At 35.0% G+C, this 23963-nt stretch overlaps 1 protein-coding gene across 1 annotated transcript in view; it reads right to left on the bottom strand.

Moving 5' to 3' along the window:
• The window catches only part of CHDC2 (calponin homology domain containing 2), a gene marked incomplete at its 5' end in the record, with an annotated part of 166118 nt that overhangs the window by 80484 nt on the left and 61671 nt on the right, over nt 1-23963 (bottom strand). Inside the window, 1 exon segment of the mRNA XM_008581149.1 lies at nt 16187-16379. Within this exon segment, the coding sequence (XP_008579371.1) occupies nt 16187-16379 (193 nt within the window).

The following is a 23963-nucleotide window of genomic DNA, read 5'->3' as shown; positions in this document are numbered from 1 at the left end:
TCATTTAACTTCTCACTTTGTCCCCTGCACTTTTCCCAGAGTCTATTGGCAGCGAAATAAAAGGTTTTGTTATAGATATAAATAAGTAAAATATTACAAGAATATAAACAAGTTTTGATATTAACAGGTTTGTTTTAGATTAGTTTATAATTTAGAATCATTTAACAGTAATAGAGATTTATTGTTATATTTTATTATATAGAATCATGATATAAGTAATATGGTTTTAGTTGGTTAAGAATTAACATAGTTGATATAAACATAAACATTATTAAATTGTTAAACATAAGTATAAGTAAGATTAATAGAATGTAAGTTTACATATAAGTTAAGAAGGTTAAGAATTATGGTCCAAACTGAAAGTCTGATGCTCTTTAAAGCCAAGCATGCTGTTATTGTATAGTTTCCTGGCCACAAGCCATGTACTTTGGGGTGAACTATTGATGTATGAGTGGGTGTTTTTGTCAAAGCATGAGTGCTTTGGAACATTTTGATCTTTCTTTTTCAATAGAAATGAAATAAAAAATGTTTTGATTAAAAGATAATTCATTATGTAAAAGATTAATAAAAAAATATAAATAAAGCAAGATTCATGTGGTTGTTGCCCACACTTGCACTAGACATCTGTGATCTGTGTCTTTCTTTTTTCAAAAAATCCACACCACCTATTCAGGTCCAATGAATCCTGCAGTGCTGGACTCTGGCACCTTGGGTTGAATGTTCCCCCAAAACTTAATTCCCACTGTAGCTGTTGAGGGTGAGAAATCCTATTATGGTAATTGAAAGGTGAGGCCTTGAAGAGGTGGTTAAATTGATGGTTTAATGGTGGCCAGTGGTGTGGTTTTGAGGGATTTAAAAGGATGGAGCATGAGGAGCTGTCTCTCTCTCTCTGCTCTGCCCTATTTGCCATGTGATACCCTGAGTCACTGTAGTCACCACCAGGACAAAGCCCTCACCAGATGAGTCCCCTGGACTTTGGACTTCCCAGCCTCCAAAACTGTAAGCAATATTGTTTATTATAAATTACCCAGTTTCAGGTATTTATGCTATAAACAACAGAAATGGACTAATACAGCAATGAAAAAGAATAAAGTACTGATACATGCTACAACACAGACGAATTTTGAAAACATTGTGCTAAGTAAAAGAAGCAAGTGACAATAATATTGTATAATTTGACTCATATAGAATGTCCAGAAAAGACAAATCCATAGAGACAAGAAATAGATTAGTGTTTTTCTGGAGCTGGGAAGTAAGAAGTGACTGCCAATAGGTACACCCCATATCCATTAGGGGATGATGAAAATGTTCTAAAATTAGGGCCGGCCCGGTGGCTCACTCGGGAGAGTGCGGTGCTGATAACACCAAGGCCCCGGGTTCGGATCCCATATAGGGATGGCCGGTTCGCTCACTGGCTGAGCGTGGTGCTGACAACACCAAGTCAAGGGTTAAGATCCCCTTACCGGTCATCTTTAAAAAAAAGAAAGGAAAGTGCTGGAAGGAAGATGAATTGTTTTGGAGCTCTAGTACTGGAGGAAGAGCTCAACAGCAGAGGATCTTATATTTCCTCACCTGATAAAAGAAAGTGACCCAGGTCTGACCTATCCAAGCCTGTCAACAGAGGGCAGCCCAGATATGCTCATTTCTCCAGGTGATCAATCAGTGTCTCTGACACCCATTGGGTGAGGCAGGCACCACCAGCAAGAGGAACTGATAGGACCCTGGTTAACAATAAATGGCTAATGGAAGAGTTCTTTCCTGCTAGGCCTAAGACTCCCCTCCCTCAATGGAAGATGCTAGGTTGGCCAAGCAACAGCAAGAGGGACTCAACCACTGGCAGCTCAGCCTGGGAAGCTGCTTTGCCCCAGCAGGCCTAAGACCCCTTCTCTGTCCAAAAAACTGGGACGGCCAGATGGCATAGACAGGAGTCACAAAAAGTACCCAGCCAGGGGAGTCTCAGGCCAGAGGGACAGAGAGACTTCCCTAGCTGGAAACAGATCAAAGTAACACACCACTTTAAAAAAAAAAAAAAAAAGTTCTAAAATTAGATCCTGATGATGTTTGCACAATTGTAACAATATCCTGAAAACTTAAATTTTGCACTTAAAATGGATGAATCTTGTGGCATTGGAATTAGATGTCGATATGCTAGTAATATTGATTTGATCAACATATGTATAATGTATATTTTGTTGATTTTTCCTGTTAGTGGTGTGTGCATTGACCCATAATTTTAGAATAACTGGCTCTATAGTTGTGATCATACTCTTGTATGTATAATTATTATACATACTAAATATGTATAATTGACTTTGATTCAATAAATAAAATACATTTTAAAAATAAATAAATAACAAATAAATAAATAAAATAAAATGTTAGATTATACCATTTCTATTGTCCATGTGCATTTCAATCTTGCAATATCAATGATAAGTATTTAATACTGAACATTAAAGAAAAAATTTGGAGCATCTGGAAAAATGTAAAGTTCTTTGTAAATAATTACTATTTTCTGGTTTAATGAAATTGAAAATTAGACACATTTGAAACAACCAAAGGCCTGTAAACTTAAAACTTGAACACCATATTAGTTTTAAAATAGATAACATTAATAAAAGGTCATGTTCTAAATGTGTGCAGAATACTGTTTGCTTTAGCAAAGTATTATAAAATAAGCATTTTAAATTTTACTTAGAAATGAGAGACACCTTTAAATGTTATATAAAATAAAAGATAAATGTTACCAAACATACTTATAAGTGCCCCACTAAAGAAAATAACATAAAAATAGTGTTGATACATTCTCTCTTAACTTGACATCTATGGAAGTACCTTTCTGTTCCCTCCCTCCTTCTATTACTCTGTATTTTTTCTTTATTGCTCCTTCACAGAATTATCCTGTCCAACTACAACTCTTTATATTCACCCTAGAATTTGTCCTTGGCCTTCATCAAACAACTCCCAAACCCCTCTCAGTAACTTTGACCTCATACCTACCTTTCTAGACGTTTCTGTGTGGCTCTATGTCTGATGAACATAAGCATGCATTTCTGTGGGACATATACCTAAGACATAATAAGGTATGCATATGTTCCATTTTGTAGGTACTGTGAAACAGTTTCTCAAAGTGAGTATACAAATTTATACTTTCTCCAGTTGTGAATAGTGTTCCAGCTGTTTTTATAACAATCTTAAATACCATGTCAGTACCTCTGAGGTAGCTTTTCCTCTTTTGATGGATGATTTCTAATATTAAAATATCTTTGAATTCCTAAAATATATCTAATTAGTTTATGTTGTATTTCTCTGTTAAGTGACTAGATTTTATTTGCTAATATTTTATTTAGCTTTTTTCCATTGATATTCACACCTGAGATTGTTGTGTAGTATTTTTTGTGTGGTATTTTTGTCAGTTTTTGATGTTGATATTATGTTAGACTTATAAAAATAACTTGGAAGTATTTCTTCTGTGTCTAAGTTCTGGAACCATTTAAATAGCATTGTAGTAATCTGTTTATTAAAGACTTGGAAAATTTTTCCTCTGAAAATATCTAGACCTGTTCCTTTCTTTCAAGCAAGATATTGGGAGGGTAGGAGATCAGGCAAAGCTAAAGTCTTTTAACAAGTTGCTTTATTTCTCGTATGGTAATTGGTTTGCTTAGATTTTCTCTCTCTTCTGGTGTCAGTTTTTGTAAATTACATTCCTCTAGGAAAAGTATCCCTTTTAATTTTTCAAATGTATTTTCTTGGGCATGGGCAATGTGGTTTCTTTGGATTCTTTTAATTTCCTCTATATTTGTGGATATTTTCATGTGTATAATTTTTAAATTGGTATTTGTTGGGCTGGCCCGTGGCTCACTCGGGAGAGTGTGGCGCTGATAGCACCAGGGCCACGGGTTCGGATCCCATATGGGGGTGGCCGGTTAGCTCACTGGGTGAGTGTGGTGCTGACAACACCAAGTCAAGGGTTAAGATCCCCTTATTGGTCATCTTTTAAGAAAAAAAAATAATAATTCTATAGTTACCTTTGGATTCGTGTGCACATTAAAGTTTGAGAACCACTTTTCCCCCAGATGTGGCAGCTTTATCTTCTCCCTTGTTAAATATACCTCCCTTATCCTCAGTTAATCACTAATGTTCCTAGTAGTTTTGTTGTTCATAATCTCCTTTAGCCTGTACTCATTTTCCAAATTTCATAGCAGGATGGGAAAATTATTATTATTTCTTATTAGAAAGAGAATTGTGTGAGAAAAGATTTAAATTTTCCATTGAATGAAAGGTCCTTATCAGTACCCTTATTAAATGAACCAAGGCTACACCATACTTCGGACAAAAAAGTGGAAATCTAATTCCCTATAGGCCATAGGGAAGAAAACTCTATAGAGTCATCCTTTTCAGCAGAAATATTGAGGACCAGAATGTATCTTTGCTTAGAAGCAACTGGGGTTATAGCTGCATACTCAGATACAGCTGTTTAGAAGGACCAATTTGAATGACAGAAAACTCAAACTCAGAAACTCTTGGTCACAAATAAGTTCATTCTAAGGAACAAGCAGTACCTACACCTACCAAAAATACTGCTATATCATTATCTCGCCATCTCTCACTTGCGTTAAATTCATTGGTATAATAGTTTTAGCTTCACTTATGGTTTGTTGGGGTAAGTGATGCTGTCCAACTTTAAGTCCCTATGCCTTCTAATTTTCTCCTCCAACTCTTTCTTCTGATTAAAAAGCCTTTTGAAGTACAAAGTATTTATTCTTTTCCTGATATTTATTAGCATCTTCTCCTTGAACATATTAAAACCTATATGTGAGAAGCTATGTGAGCTCCTTCAGGGTGTAGAAAAATAAGTCAGTTAATCTCTGTGCCCTCCTCTATCAGAAAAAACAGGAAACCTAGAATAAAACACTTACCTGGAAAATATAAGATAAAAACAATACTATAAGTGCTATAAGAATAAAAACAAAGAAAACTTGTTAAAGAGGAGATTATCAGTTTATAATCCCAGAAGTTCTGGTAAGGCCATCCTGGGTTAAATCTAGAAATTGTATTTTAAAAAGATTCTCGTATGACTCGATGCCTGAGCTCTGTGGTGAACATTTTAAATTAAATTATTACTTTTAAATTAAGTTGTTTTAGGTTTCAGTTTTGCACTAATTCTCACATTAGCACCTACTAAGGCAAGCAGGTACATTTTAAATAACAGGAAGTGTTGGGTTAATGCACAAGTACATCATAGATTTTTTCTATTTTTATTTTTTTTTAAAAAATTGGGTTAATGCACAAGTACATCATAGGTTTTTTCTATTTTTAATTTAAAAAAAATGGCAGGCAAAATTTTATATATGTTAAGTGTTCTCACCACAAAAACGATAACTATTTAGGTGTATTTCTTAAGCTGTCTTCCAATAATTATATTAATGCTACATATTAGTGAGTCCTTTCATTTCTGTTCTGTAAATGCCTTTAGTAATTTTTCTAAAGGTTCTGCGTGGTTATGCTCTAAAATAAGGAAGAGACCACAGACTTGATTTGGGGCTTGTTACTTATGTCGTTTCTGGTTTTCGGCCATGCAGAATTGGTTCATACCAAATTAATTTTATTGCTATTCCATACTGCTTTAAATTATTCACTGAACAAAAATTCTGAGCTAGCTGATAATTTGACTTTGTAATTCAATGCATGGTGTGTCCAACTGGCATCTCACCAAAACATCTGAGCCTTTAATTAGAATATATTTAAATGTATTTTAAGAAAATGCATAAAATGAAATAGCCAGCGTACTACACAGCCAATGTCAAAACAAAGAACTTGAGAGGAGAGAGAGGGATTTGTTCAAATTATAAAGAAAAGTTCAGAGAGTTATTTAGTCTCTATCTCCACACTGGAAAATACAGATTTATGTTTTATTAGGCAAAGTTATTCTTCTTAAAATATCTGTGATAAATCATTTTTTGTGAGAAAAGTCATATTTTAAATGTATAGGGATGCTATGGGAATGGCTCTAGTAAAAGTAATAATCATTCCTATTTTATGTCTGTTAGCTATTTTTACATATAAACCATATTTTAAATATCAGCTTATTTTAAAAAGCTAACCTTGTCTATAATTGTATCCTGTCCCTCCATCCATATATAGATACCTTCAAAATAAATGAATAATAGATTTTATCATGGTCATGCCACCTTCCAATTTGGCCTGTCTGAGTCTCTGACAGACCCTATAGCTTGGTTAGCATAGCACATAGTATGTAAAATTCTATGATTTTCTAGCAATAGGTTCTCATTGCTCAGACACTGTGGTGGTGCAGTACCTTACCAAACAATATGAACTTTTTTGATTTTTATTATCCTCATAATGTTAGAAATGAAAATGCCCTACACAAGTTTATTTGACAACAATGTCCCAAGTGTTGTGATAAAAAATATAGGTAAAGTGCTTACCACAGAACCAAACACTTAGTAAATATTCCATCCTTTGCCATTATGAAATTTTTTATTGTTGCTAATGGTAAGATAAGTCACTAAGACAAATAACTTAAATTCTTCTGGGAGACAGAAACAGAGGGGGAAAAAGGACAGAAACAGAGGGGAAAAAAAGGAAAACCATATGACAAACGCTGTAATAGCCTTACATAAAGTATGTTATAGCAGGACAAAGGACATGGACGCCACCCAGTTTGGGGGAGGCTATAGGTTGGTTTCCTGGAAGAGGTAACATCTATGATAAGACTTAATTATCAAGACAAAGAGACAATAGAATGTGATTCCAGCTAAAGAAAAAGGTATTACAAAGTTTAAATGGGAAAAAGAAGAAGGGCTGCAGTGTCATGTGTAAAAGTAAGTGCATAGAGTTATGGAGGTAATGGGTGGCAGATACTGAGGTGAATAAAAGACCACTAAAGGATTTAGGCATGATCAAATTCGTGTTTTAAAAGGAACCATGTGCAGCTCTGTGGGCAATGGATGGGTAAGTGGCAAGACTGGATATGATAAATATCATGAAAGGGAGAAAGATACACATAATATAAATTGGAAGAACAGAAGTGAGGCTAGAGAAGAGTAGGTGAATTTAAAAGATAATTTAGAGGTACAATAAAAATAAACTGATGGCTGGTGGTTAATTACATGTGAGAATGAGGGATGCCCAGACTTTTTACCAGTGAAATCTGAGGTGCTTATACATTTCAGTGAAGGTATGCACAAAGAATAGGACATACATGACTGGAGCTGAGAAGGTAGGTCTGAGGTAGAGATATGGAGCTGGGAGTCATCAGAAAAGTAACTGAAACCACAAGAGATTATAGATGGCCAAGGTATGGAGGTTTGGAGAAAAAAACAGAAGCAAGAAATCTTAATGTAAACAAGGAAAGACACCCTTAACAGAGAATGCTAAGGAGCTGCTTGAGAGCTAGAAAGAAAATCTGAATTCTTGGAATACTGTACGAAGTTGAGAGAAGAAATCTGAGGAAAAAGCAAGTTGGTATATCAGAGAGTAGAAGAAACATCTATATTAGAATATAAACAACTCTAATGCTCAAAAAGCTTGCATTTTTAAAGCACAAGCCACAGTGTGTAGAATTTTCTAGAAACACCTATAATTAAAATTTAAGAGTTCATTCTTTTTCTCCACTTTGTGAAGAGAAAAAATAAAAAGGGAGTTGGAGGAGAGGTGAAGAGCATGTAAAGGAAGAGTACTGAAGAAAATTGAGAAACAAGACAATAGTAAGAGAAATAAGACTCCTAGGTAAATAGCAATATTGAGAAAAGTAATTTTGGGAAAAAAGAATGCTATATAATGTAATTAATGAAGAAAATCGTAACAGAGGAGGAAAATAGAGAATGGGCAATCGGAGAAGAGCAGAACAAAGTCAGGATAACAGTGAACATCAGTGCATCAACACGAAAGAAATCTGTTAAAAAAAAAAACTATTTATGGGGTAATTACGTCCTCAAGGGTAAAAGTATAATAGCTAATAAAATTATAAGCTGTTGGTTTGTCTCTGTTAACTGTCAGATGTTCAGATTTTTATCTAGTTTTAAATACTTGAATATCTGTTCAACTTTTTTTGGCTTCATCTATGTAACCATCTATTTAGCCACTGATTTATTTAAGAGATATTTATTTAACACCTTCAGTGTGCTCCTGCAGAGTTTAATGCCCGCTGTGGAACTTACAGACATATGCTATATTTGATATTATTAGAAAAGATGAGTTTTATCCAACATGATTTGAGACTTGAAATTAAGACCAATCTTTATTTAAAAGGCAAATAATTTTAGAGAAATTATGATTTAGTGAAGTTTATGATTTTTCTGAAGAACTTTCAGAGTTTATAGGTCACTCAAGCAATGGAATTAGACTTATTGGACTTACTACCTAATGAGTCTGACCATGTAATTGTTATTTTATTTTATTTTTTTTTTTGCTTTGATTTTTAAAAATTTGTATTTATATAAATTGCTTTTTAATAGACTTTATTATTACAGCACTTTTAGGTTCACAGCAAAGTTGATCAGAAGGTACAGACAGTTACCACAAGTGCACACCGTCCCCCACCATCAACCTGCTGCACTACAGTTGTGCACTTGTTACAACTGATGAAACTATATTGTCAAATCATTATCACCCAAAGTTCATAGTTTATTTATATATATTTTTATTGGAACATAGTAGGTTGTACATATCTGTGGGGTACAGCATTGAATATCAATACCAGTATGTAATATGTGCTGTTCAAATCAGGATATTTAGTATATTCCTTATTATACAAAGTAACCAATTTTTGTGGCCCTTTACTAATACCTCCCTTTTACCCCTCCCTTTTTCCCTTTCCCACTCTCAACAACCTCAGCTCTGTTCTCTTCTCTAAAAAGTTAAACATATTATTGTGATTCTTGTATATTTTTTCTTTTTTTATTTGTTTATTTATTTATTTCTTAGCGCCCACATATAAGTGAGGATGCACAGTATTTCTCTTTCTGTTCCTGGCTTATTTCACTTAACATAATTTTCCCCAAGTTCATCCATGTTGCTGCGAATGGTAGTATTTCATTCTTTTTATGGCAGAGTAGTATTCCATTGTATAAATATACCACATTTTAATTATCCACTCATTTGATGATAGTCATTTAAGTTGGTTCCAACTCTTGGCTATTGTAAATAGAGCAGCAATAAACATGGAAGTACAAGTGTCCCTTCAATATGATGTTTTCCATTCCCTTGGATACACAACTAGCAGTGGGATGGCTGGGTCATATGGCAATTCAATCTGTACTTGTTTGAGGAAACTCCATACCATTTTCCATAATAGCGGCACCATTTTACAATCCCGCCGACAGGGTTGGAGGGTTCCCCTTTCTCTACATCCTTGCCAGCATTTGTTGTTCTGTTTTTTTGATAATAGCCAGTCTAACTGGGGTGAGATGATATCCCAGTGTGGTTTTGATTTGCATTTCCTGGATGCGGAGTGATGCTGAGCACATTTTTCATGTGTCTGTTGGACATTTGTATATCTTCCTTTGAGAAATACCTATTCAGCTCCTTTGCCCATTTTTTAATTGGGTTACTTGTCTTTTTATTGTTAAGAGCTTTAAGTTCCTTGTAAATTCTGGATATTAATCCTTTGTCAGATGAATATTTTGCAAATATGGTTGTCTTTTCACTCTGTTGATAGTTTCCTTTGCTGTGCAGAAGGTTGTTAGTTAGACATAATCCCATTTGTTTATTTTTCCTTTCATGGCCTGTGCTTTTGGGGTCTTATTCATAAAGTCCTTGCCCAGTCCTACTTCCTGAAGTGTTTCCCCTATGTTTTCTTTTAGGAGTTGCATAGTTTCAGGAGGTGTATTTAACTCTTTAATCCATCTTGAGTTGACTTTGGTATATGGTGAGAGGTACAGGTCTAGTTTCATTCTTCTGCATATGGATGTCCGGTTTTCCCAGCACTACTTACTCTAGAGGCAATCCTTTCCGCAATGTATGCTCTTGTTGCCCTTCTCAAATATCGGTTAGCTCTAAGTATATGGGTTGAATTCTGGGTTCTCTATTCTATTCCCCTGGTCCTAGTGTCTGTTTTTATGCCAGCATCATGCTGTTTCAGTTTCTATAGCTTCTTAGTATAGTATGAAGTCAGGTAGTGTTATGCCTCAGGCTTTACTTTTTTTTTTCCTCAGGAATACTTTGGCTCTTCAGGGTCTTTTGCTGTTCCATATGAATGTTCGGATCGTTTTGTCTATTACTGTGAAGCATGTCATTGGTATTTTGATGGGGATTACATTGAATCAGTAGATCACTTTGGGTAGCTGGACATCGTTACAATGTTGATTCTTCCAGTCCAAGAGCATGGGATATTTTTCCATCTTTTTATGTCTTCTTTAATTTCTTTCAACAGTGATTTGTAGCTTTCATTGTAGAGATCTTTCACATCCTTGCTTAACTTTATTGCTAGCTATTTTATTTTTTTGGTGACTATCATAAATGGCTTTCTTGATTTCTCTTTATGCTAGTTCGCTGTTGGAGTATAAAAATGATATTAATTTTTGCGTTTTGTTTTTGTATACTGCAACTTTGCTGAAATAGTTAATCAACTCTAAGAAGTTTTTTGTTTACATTAGGGTTCAATCTGGGTGTTAAACATCTATGTGTTTTAATAAATGTATAATGACATGTGTTCACCATTATAGAATTATACAGAGTAGTTTTGCTGTTATATAAATCCTCTGTGCTCTACCTATTCATCCCTCCCTCCCCCCAACCCCTGGCATACAGTGATATTTTTACTGTGTCCATGATTTTGCATTTTCCAGAAAGTCATATGGCTGGAACCGCATGATATGTAGCCATTTCACACTCACTTCTTTTACTTAGTAATATACCTGTAAGTTTCTTATATGTCTTTTTATGACTTGATAGCTCATTTCTTTTTAGCTCTGAATAATATTTTGTTGTCTGGATGAACCACAGTTTATCTGCTCACCTGCTAGAGGACAACTTGGTTGCTTCCAAGTTTGGCAATTATGGATAAAGCTGCTATAAACATCCATGTGCAGGTTCTTGTGTGGACATAAGTTTTCAACTATTTTGGTCAAATACCAAGGAGTGCAATTGCTAGGTCACATTGAAAAAGTATGTTGAGATTTCTAAGGTACTGTCAATCTGTCTTCTAAAACAGCTATACCATTTTGTATACCCACCAGCAATGAATGAGAGTTCCTGTTTTTCCACATCCTGACCAGCATTTGCTTTTGTCAGTGTTCTGGATTTTGGCCATTCTAGTAGGAGTGTAGTAGCATCTCCTTGTTTTAATTTTCATTTCTCTAACATTATGAGTTGAGTAGTTTTTCACATGCTTATGTGCCATCTGTTTATCTCCTTTGATGTCTCTTAAGGTCTTTGACCAATTTTTAGTAGGGTCATTTGTTTCTTATTGTTGAGTTTTAAGAGCTCATATATTTTGTATAACAGTCCTTTATCATATATGTTTTTTTCCAAATATTTTCTCCTAGTCTGTAACTTGCCTTCTCATTTTCTTCACAGTGTATTTTGCAAAGCAGAAGTCTTTAATTTTAATGAAGTCCAGCTTATCAATCATTTTTTTTCATGGATTATGTCTTTAATGTAGTATCTAAGAAGTCATCACCAAACCCAAGGAATCTAGATTTTCTTCTATGATTTTTAGTTTTTTAGTTCTGTGTTTTACATTTGGGTCTATGATACATTTTGAGTTAATTTTTGTGAAGGAAGTAAGGTCTGTGTCTAGATTATTTTTGCTTGTTTAATTTGGCATGTGGATGTCCACTTGTGCCAGCACTATTTGCTGAAAAGACTATCTTATCTCCACTGCACTGTATTATCTCTTTGTTGACTAGATTTATGTGGGTCTAGTTCTGAGCTCTCTATTCTGTTCCAATGTCTGTTTGTATACTCTTTCACCAATATCACACTGTTTTGATTAGAGTAGCTTTGTAACAATTTTTGAAGCCAGGTAGTGTCAGTCCTCCAGCTTAGCTATTCACCTTCAATAGTGTGTTGACTATTCTTGGTCTTTTGTTTCTTCACATAAACTTTAGAATCAGTTTGTTGACATCCATAAAACAACTCATTGGGATTTTGACTGAGATTATGTTGAATCTATACATCAAGTGGAAAGAACTGACAGCTTGACAATATTGAGTTTCCTTATCCATGAACTTGGAATATGTCTCTATTTATTTAGTTCTTTCGCATTTATAAATAGAGTTTTGTGGTTTTCCTTATATATATCTTATGCATATTTTATTTTATTTACATCTCTTTCATGTGGGAGAGTGATAATGTAAATGGTACTGTGTTTTTAACTTCAAATTCTATTGTTCAATGTTGGTATTTAGGAAGGTGAATAACTTTTGCATGTCAACCTTGTATCTTGCAAACTTGCTACAATTGCTTATTAGCTCCAGAAGTTTTTTGTCAATTCATTTTTATTTTCTACACAGGTAATCATAACATCTGCAAACAAAAACAGTTTTATTTCTTTTTTCCCAGTCTATGTATCTTTTTTTTTTTCTGTCTTATTTCAGTATCTAGGCCTGTCAGTATGATGTTGAAAAGGAGTGGTGAAAGGTGACATCCTTGATTTATTCCTGATCTTAAAAAAGAAGCTTCTAGCTTCTTGCCATTAACTATGATAACTTTAGTTTTTTTTTTTTTTTTTTTTTTTTTTTTGTAGATGTTCTTTATCAAGTTCCTCAACTTGACAGTTGAGACATAGCTGTCATGAATGGGTGATGGATTTTGTCAAGTGTTTTTTTCTGCCTCTATTGATAGGATTATGTGAATTTTCTTCTTTAGTCTGTTGATGTGATGGAGTACATTAAATGGTTTTTGGATGTTGAACCAGTCTTTTGCATATCTGGGATAAATCTCAGTTGGTCACAATGAATAATTCTTTTTTATATTTTGTTGGGTTTGATTTGCTAATGTTCTGTTGAGGATTTTTGCATTTTTGGTCATGTGAATTATTGGTCTGCAGTTTTCTTTTCTTCTAATGTCTTTGTCTGGTTGTGGTGTTAGGGTAATGCTGACCTCATAGAATGAGTTGAAAGGTATTCCCTCTGTTTCTATCTTCTAGAAGAGATTGTAGAGATTTTTGTAGGATTTCTTCCTTAAACATTTAGCTGATAGTTTGTGCTGCTATAACAGAAAACCTGAGACTTGGTAATTTATAAATAACAGAATTTTACTTCTCACAGTGCTGGAGGTTAGAAAGTCCAAGATCAAGGAGCCACCAGGTTTGGCGTCTGACATTAATTTGGTAAAATGCTCAGTTATTATTGCATCAAAGGAATTATTGCTTAAAGGGGGACTTCTTTAGAAATGCAATTGTTAGGCCAGCCCGTGGCTCACTCGGTAGAGTGCGGTGCTGATAACAACAAGGCCACGGGTTCGGATCCTATATAGGGATGGCCGGTTTGCTCACTGGCTGAGCGTGGTGCTGACAACACCAAGCCAAGGGTTGAGATCCCCTTACCGGTCATCTTTAAAAAAAAAAAAAAAAAAAAAAAGAAATGCAATTGTTGAACAAATACCAGTTTGTGAACCATTTAAAAACACTAATGAAAGCCCTTTCTGTGGTATTCTGGTCTATTTTTTTATACTTTAGCATGCATCACAATCACCTGGAGATCTTTTTAAAGTACAGATTACTGGGCCCCAGTCTAGGAGTTTCTCATTCATTATGTTTGGGGTGAGGCCCTATACATCTACTCTCCACAATACCACTGCATCAAGTTGTAAATATGTTCAGACTTTACCAATGGAGTGGGAGTAAGTAGAATAAATCTCAATATGGGAGGTAAAAATCTGGGGCATTGGTTATGACTATGTCTCAGCCCAGGTTAACCTAAGTGAAACCTTTCCTAGAGCTTCTCCTCACGGACCATTCCCACCCCCCCACACACACACAAACTAACCCTGTATACCTGTACTTGGGTACATGCTGAACAGGGAAAATGTCTCATTCTCCTACATCAACCATTCAACCTGACATTTGACCCAGAAGGTATAAACTAGTAAGCTAATACAATACAATTATCTGGAATAAGGTAGAAAGTGTATAAAAATTTCATGTGTCTCTTTATTCACTCATTCATTCATTCGTTTATTCATTCAACCAATATTTGGGCATTGCTATATAGTCTGAATGTGTCTCCCCCACAAATATATGTGTTGAAAACTTAATCCCCAATGCAATAGTGTGGGGATGTGGAGCTTTTGGGAGGGGTTTGGGACATGAGGGCTCCACTCTCATGAATAGATTAATAACATTATAAAAGAGCTTAATGGAGGGAGGTTGTCCCTTTTGCCCTTTTGCTTTTTGCCTTGTGAGGGCACAGCATTCCTCCCCCTCAGATGATGCAGCAACAAGGCACTATCTTAGAAACTAAGAGCAGCCCTCATCAGACACCAAACTTGCTGGTGCCTGGAACTTGGACTTCTCAGCCTCAAGAACTGTGAGAAATAAATTTCTGTTCTCTATAAATTACCCAATCTCAGATACTCTGCTATTGCAGCACAAAACTAAGACTGGAGGTCTCTGTTATTTACCAGGCAGAATTATAAGCTCTGGAAACACAGACGTGTACAAAATATATAAGATTCCTGCTATTAAGAAGATCATATTCTACTGGAAGAGATAGACAATAAACAAGTACATATGTTATGCTGAAAAAGTGCTACTGAGCAAAAATGTAGTGCAAGAAAGAGAAGGACTGAAGCACATACTATTTTAGAGAGAGTATTGAGAAACCTTCTCAGATAAGGTGACTTTTGATCATGGACTTGAATAAAATAAGAAAGCGAGCCATGAAGGTATCCATGGAAATAATGCTCCAGGCAGAAGGAACAGAAAGTACAAAGGCCTTGCAAAGGTATGGGACTCAGTGTGTTAAAAAACAGCAAAGGGTTAAATGCCTATAATGTATTCTAAAAAATGAGGAAAACTTTTTGAAATTAACTTGTATAGCCCATTCTGTTGGTAAATGTAGAACCATAATAATTTTATAACAAAGTATTATATTAATTTCTAGTACACATATTTTATAACACTCTGGCTAAAGTGTTATTCACAATAATCAAACTACTTATGTGTGTTTGGGTAACCCACCTTGTGACTATTTATTTGCACCTTGTTCATTAAAGTTTTAAATGGGGCAAGTATGCTTTTAAGGCATATGAATCTTGATATTTTCAGCATGTCAGTTAGAAGATAATAAAGTATTCTATGTTTACTATTCTCAAATACCAATATATCTCTTTCAATCTTCATGTCACTAAGTTCTCCAAAGTAACACCTTCAGGTTAAGAGTAATTATAATTCAAGGTCAAATTTTAAACCACATTCTTAATCTTTCCCTTAGTTGTAACGTTTGAATTAAACTCTGAGGGTTTGGTATAAGAAATGAATCATACGTTAAAATGCGACCTACTCTGAACACAACAGATTTGTATGTACTTGGAAGAGGGGAGCTGGATTGAAGCTAAAGAAACTATGACCATGCACACTGTTCTTACCATAATCAATTCTTATGATGACAAAAAACCAAAACAAACAAAAACAAACAAACAAACCCCCCCCCCCGGCTATATTAGGAATTGAAAATTTTCAAAAAGAGTTTAAAGTTCTTGGAATAGAAATTTATAGAGACTTATCCTGCAAACACCTACATGTCTCAGTATATACACCTAATATTACCTGCCTCACCCCCCCGAAAAATCATAAAGTATTTTTGCACTTAGTGATTTCCAACATGACCTTCGTATAACATGTAATTTGTAAGATCAAATTTCACTTGATCTCAACTAATTATTTACAAAGTTTGAACAGTGTCATTTACATCTAATACTTTGTACTTTATTTTTATATTGAAAATACCACCAATGATATTAAGACTATCTTTTATTTCTACAGCATCTTTTATCATTTTTTCTTCCAAATAAATTAAAGAAATATCTTTTATTGCTTCCATTTTATATGTAAGGAAACTGATCTTGAAGATGTTAAAGGGGTATCGTTTTTGCAGAACAGAGTAAATACTGAAGTCAGATCTAGAATGCATGGATTCTGATCATGGTCACATGGCTTCTTCCACATTGTCACACTACAATTTGCAGTAATTTATTCAAAGAAAAAATAACTTCTCACCTTTTTGACAGTTTCCCCATATAATATGTCGAGTATTCTCATAATTTGTGTTCATCCAACTAAGCAGAATCCTTTCAGATTTAGAATACATGTTGCTGGATACAAAACGAGGATTGACTTTTGGTGTATTTTGCACATGTATGTGGGGCATATTCTTTCTGCAATGTGGAACAACCCGGGATAGGACCAAAACCTGAAATTGGGAAAGCAAGACAGAGATATTGTTTACTAAACGCAAATAAAAAGTAAATTAATATTTAAAGAATAAATAAAAAAATATGACAGGCGGATAAAAAAAGGAAGGCACCAGTATTAGCCAGTTAAATGCATCCATTCAGGAATAAAAGAATAGATCAGATGTGTCCCACTAATGCTCATTTTAAATTCCTGCTTTTTGCTTCTATAGTTTCATTTAGTCTATAACGTCCCATACTACGTGATTTACAAGAGGCTTAATATCCAATTAAAAATAACTTCATTTGAGGAAAGTTCTGTTAGAATGCTAATTCATTTAAAACACAGGGATTTGATATGCCTTTCTTATTTCTTTAGCAGCTCATGCAACTTAGAAAAATGAAATTTTGAGAATCAAAGTAATGTTATCTAGTCAAAACTGATTTTACATTGATTCTTATTCAGGAGATCTGTTTTTAAGATGACAAAAATGTCAAATTTAGCATAAACACTTAGCGTATTTTTATCTTATATCATAAAAGTTTGGTATGTTTGCATCATACTACCCCCTTCAGTACATCTATACCACATGTTTTATCATGAACAATGCACGTGGATTTAAAAATAATTAAGGAATATTAAGTAAAGAATTCAGTTTTTCATAAGTAGAGTACTGTAGCACAGAGCTACCCAAAGTAGTCACTCTACTAGGCACTCTACTAAGCATTTGTTACAGGTTCTGGATGAGATGAGCAGTTTGTGATCTACCACTTCACTATAAGAGGGTACTTCAAAAAATTTGTGGAAAAATGGAATTAAAATATTATACAACTCTTTCTGTGAACTTTTTGAAGTACCCTCATATATATCTCACTTAATATATATTAATTATAACTTGGGAAAAATGCTCATTTCTTTGTTTAGTAAATATCTATGTTATGAAGTGTCTCAAATAGCTACAGTTTAAAAATTATTTAAATAATTTTATTGTGTTATTTTCGGACATGTGAAGGTCCCAAAACTGTTCTTTCCTTTGCCACTCTGGGAACTATTTTAAAATGTCATTAAAAAAATCCATTTCTGAATGTTGGATATTTATCTGGCATATGTCTAGTGAGAATATCCATGTATAAATGTGACTTACATCATTTGAGCATTTTTAATAGAAGTATAACAGAACTGCCTTCTTCTTTCATTCTGGAAGTTATGTGATCTAGAACTCCTAAGATTCAACTGTCTTATACTATAAAAATATAATTAAAAGCCTGTGATAAGGACCCCCACCCTTTCCCAGGGAATATCAAATGATGAATCATCTGAGTATGGCTGATAAGATAAATGTTTGGAGCTAATATCCTAAGCTGGCTCAGGATTCATCTGTCATCTGTCAACTTTACTCTGCAAATGAGACAAGATCTGTAAATCACGCTTGATAAGAATACAGATTTAATGATCAAACCACGTGAAGCATTGATGGAACCTTTAATACAGAAAGAGCCACCACCCTGAGTTCTTAATTCTTCAGTAGTGCTTTTGAAACCATCAGTGGTGAAAGACCTGTTCATTTTCACTTTGCTGCAGAATTATAGTTTTGTAAAATGTTCTGAAAGTAAATTTCTCAAAAAATGAAATGAAGAATAAAAACACATACAAAGTACAAGACCCCAATGCATGCAAATTCAAATAGGCCTTGAGTGAGGTGTGATTTTTGTTGCTTAACCTCAAAACCACACAAAGCTTGAGTAGAAGGAATGAAATGAGGATTACAGAGGCCATCACGCCTTGTTAGCTTTGCCAGCTAATCGATGAAATTTGCATAAATCTGTTTTAGTGATATGTACTCAGGAAATTCTTTCCTGCTCTCACAAAATGTTATCTGGATGTGTCCTTCATTTTTGTTAAAGATCTGATTCAAGAAATGTGAGTGACAGAACCCTTCAATGTCAATTTATTGGCCCCATGATGGAATACAGTCCTTGGCTATCCTACTATGTCATTGTAGAACATTTTGAAAAGTTAAAAATAACAATGACAAAACTACTACTAATAGTATATACTTACATGCATTGAGTGCTATCCCACCACTCTCATATGCACCAGTTCCACATAAAATTTGCTATTATATTTGGCTTATTGTTTCTCAATGACAACTTTTAAAAATTAAGTGTTATTTTTATCTAGTAGTATAGAAAACAGATAATAATTTTTGACTTTTCATTGCCCTTAAAAACTTCTGGATTTTTTTGATTATTTAGGTAGTTCGATTTATTCTAAAGAACCAGTTTCAGTAGGCCTATGTTGACCAAAAAGAAAAAATCAATAGCCAGTTTATGACCTTACTTTCAGACTTAAGGATGCCTGATTGTTTAACACTTGATTGGAGGGTCTTTACACAAGTAACTCAAAGAATTTATAGGAATAAATTTATAGGAAATCCAAGTAAATTGAAAGTCCAGATGAGGATAGTATACTAGACAAAGCAGTCATACCTCCTTGTTAAGATTTTATATTGAGTAATGAGTAATTACTCATTTCTCTGAGGATGCTGCATAAGTACTTAACTGAAAATACTTCAGATTTGAAGGCTTACCTAAATTGAAATGGTCCGTGCACAGTAGGCCCCATATCTTGTGATATAAATTGAGTCAAAAGCCCTCAGCTTGGCTGTTGCTGTGTATTGTGTTATTATCTGTCTTGTGGACTTCCTTAAAGTTAACATGCTACTATGTTAAGTCTACTGTATTTCATACTTTTGATTATCAAACCAAACTTAATACCATGCTGCTGGAGAAGCAGAGTAGGCCCTATACAACTGACAATGTAAAAGATAATATTTTCAACTTCTTTTTGCCTGTGGGCTGAGATCAGTTAGGCATTAGCAACCAGTCATCAATGAGCTGAGTTTTCCCACAGTCTTTGTGCCCAATAGAGGGAAATTTTCTTGAAGGAATTAAAGGATGTCAGCATCTTCAATTATGGCTGAGCAAAGTGGATTTCAGAAAATTATATCTAACATGGATTCTTACTGTGTTACAGTAAAGATAAAAACCAGAGCACACGCAGTAACAACTCACCTATCCAAATCTCAACTATGTAGAAAAAGCTCACAGAGGAAAGCCAGCAAGTACATATTCCAAGAACATAGTTCATGCATATGTAAATACTCTAAATTACAATTCTTGACATTTCAAAGTCTATAAGTTAACTTTCTTCCACTTAATGTATGAAAACCTGTTTGTGCACTTTAAGTCAAAGCCCATTTGCTTTAATTTTACAGAAAATTTTAATAAGGCTGGATATCTAGTTTCTTAGGCCACTCACATAAAATTACAAGTGATAGGAAAAAGAAGTACTGTAAGCAGGCACATTGATAACAGCAAAGAAAGGCAAGAGAAGTAAGTGTCATAAACCAAGAGAATGATGAAAAACTATTAAAAAATAAAAAATAATCCAAGCGTCTGAGCACCATTTGGAGGGGAAACGGGTCTATAACTCAACGAGTCCTGTGTTCAGTATTGTACTGGATACCAAATCTGAAAAATGCCACTGTAGATTTGGTGTCTAGCCTACCTATAACAATAAATATCCCAATTTTGTTATATTATATACAGATTTTGAATTAGTTTGAAAAAAAATGTTTAATAAGGAAAATCGCTGCTCTTTTTTCAAACATACAAAAAAATTGATAGAATTGTGCCACTATTTAAAAAAAAAACCCAAAACTTAACAACAGATAATACACTAGGAACAAATAAGTAAACAAATTGATTAACTTATTCACATGTTTGTTTCTCATAACCTTTTTCTTTTCCAAGGGACTTCTACAAAAATATCACATTCATTCTTTAGCACGTACAGAGTCATCCTTTGTATTCACATGGGAACCCTGTTTATATTTACATTCAGAATAGCATCCTTAGTTTGAGTGTTTCTGTTCTTGTTTTCCACCTCTCTTATGCTTCGATGACCCATTATTTAGACATCAATACATTTTTGTGATTTAGGAATATAATGCAAGAAAATAGCTATTTTAGACACCTACCCTTGATATCTGATTAGCTTAGATATCTACTTGGGGTCCTCATCCTTCACCATCCCCCATGTGATGTCTGCTCACCCTGGCTAGCTCTTAGCCAGAATCTTGCTATGTCCGGTTTAGCCAGAATCCCCCTCTTACTCCTGATGTTATCTCTGTAGTGGGTTAGAAATCTTGATTCTCCTTTGATCTTAGAATAGGATTTTTAGGTAATGCATGAATGAGCCAAATGGCTCTTGAGTAGGGGACAAAAGTCCACAGATAAGTTTCACAAAAGCCATCTAATCAATTCTAATCACTGTTTAGGGATGGGATTGTGTACTTTGACTGTTTTAGGTTGCTGGTTTGATTCTGGCTTGAATGACTATTGACTATTTAACCTACTGATTCTTCTTTAGATATGTTAAGAGAACTGCTTGAATGCTGTTTAAATATGCTAAAGAAATCACTGTAGGAAGTATGTACAAAAAAATGTTTACTAAGGACAAGCTGTTTGTTGGTGAATTGACCTAGCTTTTTACAAATTACATTCTGGAGTGTCACATTGATAATTTACTGCTGTTACGAGTTTTACACTGCCTGTTTTTGTCCTTCTTTGATGATTGAATCAACTGATTTTTCTTGTGGGAAACTTCCTTTTCTTGTCAATAAAAAGAAAGGCTGATTTTGAGTCAGGGCTGCTGCTCCCCTGATGGGCGGCAGTCCCTCCGTGCCTCATTGATGGTACTTTGAGTGAATTCTTTCTTTCTCTTTTTTCCATCTCAGTTACACAGAGGAAAGTGTAACATATCTCTTGGTAATTTTCCATCCACTGACCCCCACCATACTCCTTGGCTATAAATTCATACTTGCCCATGTTGTATTTGGAGTTGAGCCCAATCTCTCCACCGCTCTGATTGCCCTGAATGAAAATTGCATTACCATGCTTCAACAAGTGTCATTGAAAAAATTTTTATTTAATTGAAGTGAACCATGATCTAATGTTTCTAAGCCCACCTCATGTGGAATACACTATAAAGCATATGTACTTCACAGGGCCTGGTTTTCCAAAGCCTTGCAGTTTCAAATATTGACCTTGCACAGGACTGGAAACTTTCCTCAGGGTATAAAGTCTCTGGTGTAAGATAAAGAATTGTGGCACAGCAAGGTTGCTGGCTCAAGGACAGACTAGTTACTGATTGTTATATAAAGATACTGGAAAATTGCTGGGGAAGAAGGAACATTTGCTAAGATCAACCTTTGTTAATGGATTACTTAATTGTCTAAGGGAATGTCATCTGACTTGTTTCACTGAGAGTTACCAGGCTATATTGTTAAACTATAACCCCACCTATGTTCTCTTCCTGTAACTTCCTGGTCTGGAAAATAAATGCAGGAAGAGAACCCCAATTCGGGGTTAATTTCCCATGCATTCCTCTTGCTGGAGAGCCCCGGGAAGATTAACCACTTCAGGGACTCTCACTGCTCAGAAGAGATGGGCTTTGAGTCATCCTTTGCATCTCTGTCACCCAGAGGAAGTAGGGTGACAAATCCATGGGGGGTAAAGCCACAAAAAGCAACAACCTCACTCCCAGCATACTGTTTATTCCTCAGAAAATTCAATGTTCTATCTAACCTCAAGGATTTTCCACACTGATTCTCTTTGTCTGGAAAAAGTCTGGCTGCTCCACCCCCAAATAAAACCCACCTATGATCTTCTTTACACATATTATGCTACCTTTCTCTCCAACTTATACCACACCTTGCCTAGCCAACTCCTAGTGATTCCTGAGGGCTAAGTTTAAACTGATCTTCTTGAAAGACTTCCCCAAGGCACAAGAAAGTTATGTTCTTTTCGATATGCATTCATCCATAGTTTTAGGGGCTTATCTTGTTGTAGCATTTGCCATACTTCCTTGAATTATGTGTTTAGTTGCTTGTATCCTCTTTCAGGACATAAAATCCATGAGAAGACACATTATATAAAGTTTACTCTTGCACTCCTGGAGCTTGGTATAGTTTCTGGACCACAATAGTTGTTGAATAACTTCATTTAACAAATATTTATTGTGCATCTACTATGTACCTCATACTCTATTAAGTTCTGAGTTTAGAAGTGATATATGGTTTCTAAATCCATAGAGAATTGGTTGGGAATGATAAATTAAACAAACAAAACCTACATATGAATACATGAACAAATGAAAAAAGAAGTGAGTGAGTGAATAAAACTCATGAGCCAAAATTACGTCTATTTGTCCATAGAGGAGGGAATTTTCTGCTTTTCTGTTTTGGATTTGCTCCTCTTTATTGGTGGGCAAGAATATAGATGATGTAGCCTGGAGTTAAGAAAGAAAAGCAAATATCTTTTTTCAAACCTGTGTTTGGCTGAGAGTGCCAAATACCCTCATACCTTCTTGTGGAAGTTACCCAAGAAAAGACAGGATTTCTCCTCTTGACCCTCATCAAGAGACACACAGGGAAGGTCACTGGAGGAAGAGAAGGAGGACAGAAGGAGTAAGTGGGAATGAGGCAGCAGAAGGAAATCTCCAGATGGTGGGTCTGGATGGCTGCCTGCAATAGAAGCTTTAGACTGCTGGAGGGCAGCACGAGAGCCCTGCACTCCTGGGCCCCAGCAGAGAACAAGGAAAAAATAAGCACTAGTTACATCATATTGCTGATATGGCCAAATTCATGTGATCTTCTTGGAAGAAAGTATGAGTGCCTGTGAGCCTAAGTTTGCTCATTTCTAAACTAGAGATTAATGGTTGTAAGGATTAAATAAGATCACATTTAAAAAAAAAAAACGTAGTTACAGAGTCTTGCACTTACTACTCACTTAATTTTGTCCTTTCCTTTGAGTAACTAATTCTTGCTTCAATTTAACTTATTCCTTGTTCTAACTCTCAGTCCTACAGCTCACTCATCTGTGGTTGCCAAGTGTGAAGACAGAGCAAAAGCCTCCATTGGTCTTGATGGACAAGATCTATAGTGCCACATGTGGAAACCTAGGGAATGATTATTGGGCTGAAACCAGGACTTAGGTATGCAATAAAGAGATACAATGTAAAGGCATAATTTATGCTATGTTAATCTAACCATAAATGCAATTTGGCATGAAGTTAATTGGAGAATTTCATCAAAACCTGATCTCACCCACAGTTGTATGAATCCTAGTGAATAACACTCTGGAATTACTTCTTTGCAGGAGTCTATTGCTTATTACAGGTGGACACCATAATTTTCACTAGTATCGAGTCTTTAGTTCATCCTTGTAGTACCAGAATATGTGTGTAGCTACCCATACTAGAGATTATATTTCTTAGCTTCTCTTACAACTAGGTGTGGTAATAATGACTAAATTCTATGCAAAGGAATGTTAAATGGAAATGGTACATTTTTCGGGTGACATCCTTAAAAGATATCTCCTTGCCCTCTACTACTCGTTTACCTGCTCTTCTTTGTTAGGAGAAATTGGATCCATAGATGAAAGCCTACTACTTCAGATGGAAGAGATACTTCACTAACTGAACTACTCACTTCTCAACAGTTCCATGAGAAAGAAAAAATAATCATCTCAGTTAAGCC

Source organism: Galeopterus variegatus, unplaced genomic scaffold, assembly GCF_000696425.1.
Source record: "Galeopterus variegatus unplaced genomic scaffold, G_variegatus-3.0.2 Scaffold2281, whole genome shotgun sequence".
In the NCBI taxonomy this organism is placed as follows: Eukaryota; Metazoa; Chordata; class Mammalia; order Dermoptera; family Cynocephalidae; genus Galeopterus; species Galeopterus variegatus.
Note: the sequence above shows the minus strand (reverse complement) of the source record. Positions and strands in the feature narration are given on the sequence as shown.